Source organism: Melospiza georgiana, chromosome 5, assembly GCF_028018845.1.
Source record: "Melospiza georgiana isolate bMelGeo1 chromosome 5, bMelGeo1.pri, whole genome shotgun sequence".
Taxonomy (NCBI): domain Eukaryota; kingdom Metazoa; phylum Chordata; class Aves; order Passeriformes; family Passerellidae; genus Melospiza; species Melospiza georgiana.
The window spans coordinates 33,754,952-33,759,911 of NC_080434.1; the positions used below are offsets into that span (position 1 = coordinate 33,754,952).

The 4,960-nt window shown below is 46.1% G+C and overlaps 1 protein-coding gene across 2 annotated transcripts; it reads left to right on the forward strand.

The window, feature by feature from the left end:
* The first annotated feature begins 791 nt into the window (after window positions 1-791).
* SCOC (short coiled-coil protein) lies at window positions 792-4,558 on the forward strand. Of its 2 annotated transcripts, none has more exons than XM_058024165.1 (4): window positions 792-858; window positions 1,490-1,561; window positions 1,662-1,745; window positions 2,310-4,558. In XM_058024165.1, exons 2-4 carry the CDS (start codon window positions 1,540-1,542, stop codon window positions 2,450-2,452), a joined length of 249 nt encoding a protein of 82 aa, XP_057880148.1. In that variant the 5' UTR covers window positions 792-858; window positions 1,490-1,539; the 3' UTR covers window positions 2,453-4,558. The 2 variants fall into 2 exon arrangements, with proteins under 2 accessions (XP_057880148.1, XP_057880149.1); XM_058024166.1 differs by having other exon boundaries at window positions 802-858; window positions 1,487-1,561.
* Window positions 4,559-4,960: the final 402 nt, after the last annotated feature.

Below are 4,960 nucleotides of genomic sequence, written 5' to 3' on the forward strand. Positions count from 1 at the left end.
CGAAGTCACTGAGGTGATGTGTGATGTGATCTCAGGACTGTGAGACCCAGCGGCACGGAGCTAACCACAAGTGTCCTGCTCTGGACCCTGCTGTGGAAAGGTTTCTGACGTGCCCGAGTGGAAGCAGCTGGGCCGGGCGTACAGGGACTGAATGCGGCAGGGAAAGCCGCTGCAGCCCGTCCGGGAGGCTGCTTTCTCCCGGAGCCCACATACAGCACCGGGGAGCTGTCGGCACCCACACACGCGCTGCTTCCTCGGACCTGCCTCAGGCTCTGCCAACCCCTAAATCTGAGGGGTTCCACATCGGGGAACAAATGCCTTTTCGTAATCTCTTCGGAACACTAGGGAGAGCGACCGGCCATTGAGGACCGCTGCTCTGAACACTGGCGGCGTAAGGAATGGAAGGAATAGATCAGAACCATTGGATCTCACTGGCTGCCCGGCGGGACGTGCCGGGAGGGGGCACGGCCGCAGGAGCCCGTGAGGGGCACCGCCGGCCCATGACATGCACAGCAGGAATGGATCAGAACCATTGGATCTCACTGGCCGCCCAGAGGGATGTGCCGTGAGGGGCACGGCCGGCCCATGAGCACAGCAAGAATGGATCAGAACCATTGGATCTCACTGGCCGCCCAGCGGGATGTGCCGTGAGGGGCACGGCCGGCCCATGAGCACAGCAAGAATGGATCAGAACCATTGGCTCTCACGGGCCGCCCAGCGGGACGTGCCCGGAGGGGCAGGGCCATGGCGCTCCCGCTCCGCCCCGTGCGCGGCGCAGGCGCGTTGGCGGCGGAGCGCGGAGCGGGCCGGGCCGGGCCGGGGCAGAGCCCGCGGGAGGCGGCGGCGGCAGCGGGGCAGGTGCGGGGCGGGAGGAAGGGAAGGAGGGAGGGAGCGAGCGCGGGGAGTGCCGAGCCAGGCCGGGAGCGCACGGTGGGATGCGCGGGCGGGGCCGGGCGGCTGCCGGCCGGTGCTGCGGGGCCGCCCCTCTGCAGTGCCGCCGGCCCCGGCCGGCGCTCCCGGGCCGCGGTGCTGCTGTTCCCGCAGCGGCCCCGGCCCGCAGCTCCGGGCGGGGATGGGAGCGGGGTGCCAGGCCCCGAGGCGAACAGCCCCGTGTCGCAGGCCCCTGCACCGGCCCGGGGTGTTGGGGGGACAGCGCAGAGCCATTCCGGCCTTCGGGAATAGCCGCTCTAGAATAACCCGTTCCACAATGATGCCAGCTGAGAGGGCGACGATTACATCATTGGAACGGCGGCATTTCATGCTTTGCAGTAATCTAGATCAGTTATTTTTGTAAACAGAGGCATAGTTACTCAACGAACCGTAGGGATGTACAGCGTGAGGCCTAGGAAAAATAATTAAAGAATGGTGAAAAAGGTTGCTCTGCCCTAGGCTAAAGCACTGACTCTTCAGAATTAGAAAAATACATCTAAAATTCAAATATAATGGAAATTCCAGTAATTGCTGCCTCCATTTTTTTTTCTTTAAGCAGAGTACCGCTCAAGAAAACGCTATTCAAAAGTGGAAGGAGCCCCTGCCACAATGATGAACGCTGATATGGATGGTATAAATTCTTAATGTTCTTGCTCTTCATTGGTATTCTGTTTAGTATAATTTCTAACTGTTGACACAGGTTGCACTAAAATTCTCATGCTTTATTGCAGCTGTTGAGGCTGAGAATCAGGTGGAATTAGAAGAGAAAACACGGCTTATTAATCAAGTTTTGGAACTGCAGCACACGCTCGAAGGTTAGCAGCTTGATGTACCAGATTTTTTACAAGTACACAGTAATAAGCAAAAGAAGAGAACCTGACTGCTCTGCCCTTAGTCACAGTGTCCAGAAGTATATCACTTAATGCAGTTGAAGGTACAAAACCAAGGTCGTGGAAATAGTTTTGTTCTTCCTCTTTATGCAACATTACATTTGCTCAACGTTGGTAGTACACAGCAAGTAGAACAGGTGATGCAGCTAATAATGTGCTTATTAGAAGACACATGTCTGAGGCTGCTCATCCCTGAACTCTTGTTTCCAAGTAATTTGGTTTGCAATAGCTTAATTCAAAAATTCAGGAAAGTAATCAGCTTACAGACTAGCATTCAGTTTAACAAGTGGGTCAAAATACTATACTACAAAATAATAGAGGAAAATGGTGTTTAGGTAAAACACGAATAGGAAAATGTTTTATAACTTAATACCCTCTGGTAATGCCTTCTGGATTAAAGGTGTAACTAGTGTGATGTAGGCCCATAGAACATGTTCATTATTGTTCACAACAGTGTCTAACATTTTTCTTATAATATCACCTTCGCAGATCTCTCAGCACGAGTAGATGCTGTTAAGGAAGAAAACTTGAAACTGAAATCAGAAAACCAAGTTCTTGGACAGTATATAGAAAATCTGATGTCAGCATCTAGTGTTTTCCAAACAACTGACACAAAAAGCAAAAGGAAGTAAGGGTGGGCTCAGATTATGTCATTGTATTGCTGCTGGTTTTTTTGTTTTGTTTTAACTGGTATAGGCTACATAAGCTAAATTACTTTAGTTTGTGGCTTACTGGATCCTCAGAGATTATAGACTTTGATAATAAATGGAATTAAGAGCATTATCATGAACAGGAGACAGAAGATTGTGTATTAAGATTAAGCAATGTGCAAATGTAGTGTAGATAATTACAAAATTTTTGTATTTGTTTTAAAAATTACCATATCTTGTTAAAAAGAAGATTAGTTTGTCAGGTTAAACAAAGGTCTGTTGGTACTCTGAGGTCTTAGGGTAGATTTCTTGACTATATTGTGTTACAATATTGTGTTGAAACCCCATTTGATAAAAATATTCAGAGTTTACTGCATCACTTTTTTGCACCTGAGATGTGTTTACTGCATAGTACTGTTCACAGTTCTGAAAACAAAACAAAAACCTGTAAACCAGTTAAGCATTTCTGTGAAGTAGGAACAGTATGACATTGTTTGCAGGGCTTACTTACAGAAAAACACCTCAGATGTTTTTGGGAAGGGGGAAGGTAAGAGGAGCCACAAGGGTAAGCAACTTTTCAGGGCAATACCAAACTGATGCAGTATCAGATGTAATATGTATGCCTGAAACCATTGCTATTTTCCCATTTTCCTGAAGAATGCCCAGGCACATCATCACAATGTACGATCTTCCTGAAGTTCTGTTGTGTGAGGAAAAGTTAAGTAAAAACCTAAGTGATAAACTTTGCAAGAGGTGGTCAGCAATGCTGCTCATGCTCGTGAGCAGTGCAGTGAGGAACTGAGAAAAAGTCTTTTCCTTCCTGCCTTTTACTGTCCTCCTGCAGTGCCAAACTTGTCTTTGCTTCAGGCCTCAGAGCAGCTGTTTTCCCGCCTCAGAACTACACTTGCAAAGTGCTTCCTGAGGCACTGCACAAAAACATCTAAAGCACAAGGATGCAGTGGAACAAAGGTGGATTTTGCCTTTCAAAACTCTGCTGCTCTGGTGTCAAGGTGCTGGTTGTTCCTGTCTTGGATGTTGTTAGGTTTTGTAGGGGAGCTCAGCCCAGATGATGGGTCTGAGCATTTCCCACAGAAGCAGCATGTCCAGCACAGTCAGTATTAAGGGAGAGCAGAAGCTGAAATACAAACAACTGCGTAAATTTTAGCAGTACTTAGTTGCACCTGTTTCATCTTGCCCTACAGACTTACTTATGGGTGTTGGCTAGGGCTGAGTTGCTGCTTCAGTAATGAAGCCATTTTGCTTGACCTTTTTAAAGGAAACCTCTAGTTCTCCCTCAAGCATGGTGTGAATGAGTCAGTGTAATAGAATAACAAATCCCTCTCAAATCCCAAGTTTCTTAGCTAGGTACTGCTGTGTCTCAAGTGTAAGCTGACATTGTGAGGTTCCCCCCTCCCAAAGGTGAGGTTGCCCATTTCTCCCCATTTAAAATGGTTGTACAATGCTCACCAGTGTCAAAAGACACTAAACAAAGTCAAAAGACTGCAAACCTGCAAACAAAGCACTAATAGTACAGTCTTGAGGGCTGGTTAAATGTCTGGGTCAAGAAACCCAGTGAATAAAAAGTGAATGATACCATTTGTGTCATGGGGTCCTTGCCAACACCTAAAATTAATTCTCATCTTCTATGGACTACTTTCTCACATTACTGGAACTCTAAATTAATCCAAGAATTGCTAGCAGGTAGAGTAGATCACATGGCTAGTCTAGAGTTTGAGCATTAAAGGAAGAAAAATCCCAGCAAGCACTTGACAAATGAAGATTGCATTGCATTCCAGCCACCGTAGCTTTCAAGCCACACCACTGTCACCTCCATGTGCACTGCAGGTCACCTGGGAACACAGCATGCGCTTGTTAGGCTGCAGCAATTCCAGTGTAAGGTCATTTTCAAATCATGGTTTGTATTGTACATTGGATAGTGGTATTTTACCCATCAGTGTGTATACAGCAGTTATTTCATCTCCATGCCATTTGACATCCCACTACTGTGGCCTTCATTTAACTTATGAACATTTTAAAGATGTTGTATTTCTGACTTTACACCAAATAAAAACTTTTCATTTGTCTCAATTAGTTTGGTTTAACATTTGTAAACCCTAAAACTTCTCATAAATATCTGTAGTCAAAAGGTGAAAAAGCAGTAGGGTTAGTAATCTTAAAGGTTTTGACACAGCTGAATTGTCTGAAAAACCAGATGTATTTGACATTAAACCTGAGTTAATGAATGTGGTTTTAACAAAGTTTTAGTTCTTGACTCCCTTGCTATTTTCAGCCATCAATTTTAAATTTGTCTACTTTTCTGTTCTTATTAAAGTAAAAGGATGGGTAGACTGCATCCACTGTTGTAAAAACGTTCAAACTTGCACTTCTCCATATGGGAGACTGCTAAGCCAAGTTAGAAATGTTACTTTGTCCTACACTTTTAGTGAGCTTTACATTAGACAGAACCCAGAATTATTACTTCGTCAATGT

Excerpts from the sequence above, each read along its gene's own strand:
- SCOC (XM_058024165.1), top strand. The coding sequence starts at position 1,540 with ATGATGAACGCTGATATGGATG. Across the intron at positions 1,562-1,661 it reads GATGAACGCTGATATGGATG|CTGTTGAGGCTGAGAATCAG; the intron begins GTATAAATTCTT and ends GCTTTATTGCAG. Across the intron at positions 1,746-2,309 it reads ACTGCAGCACACGCTCGAAG|ATCTCTCAGCACGAGTAGAT; the intron begins GTTAGCAGCTTG and ends TCACCTTCGCAG.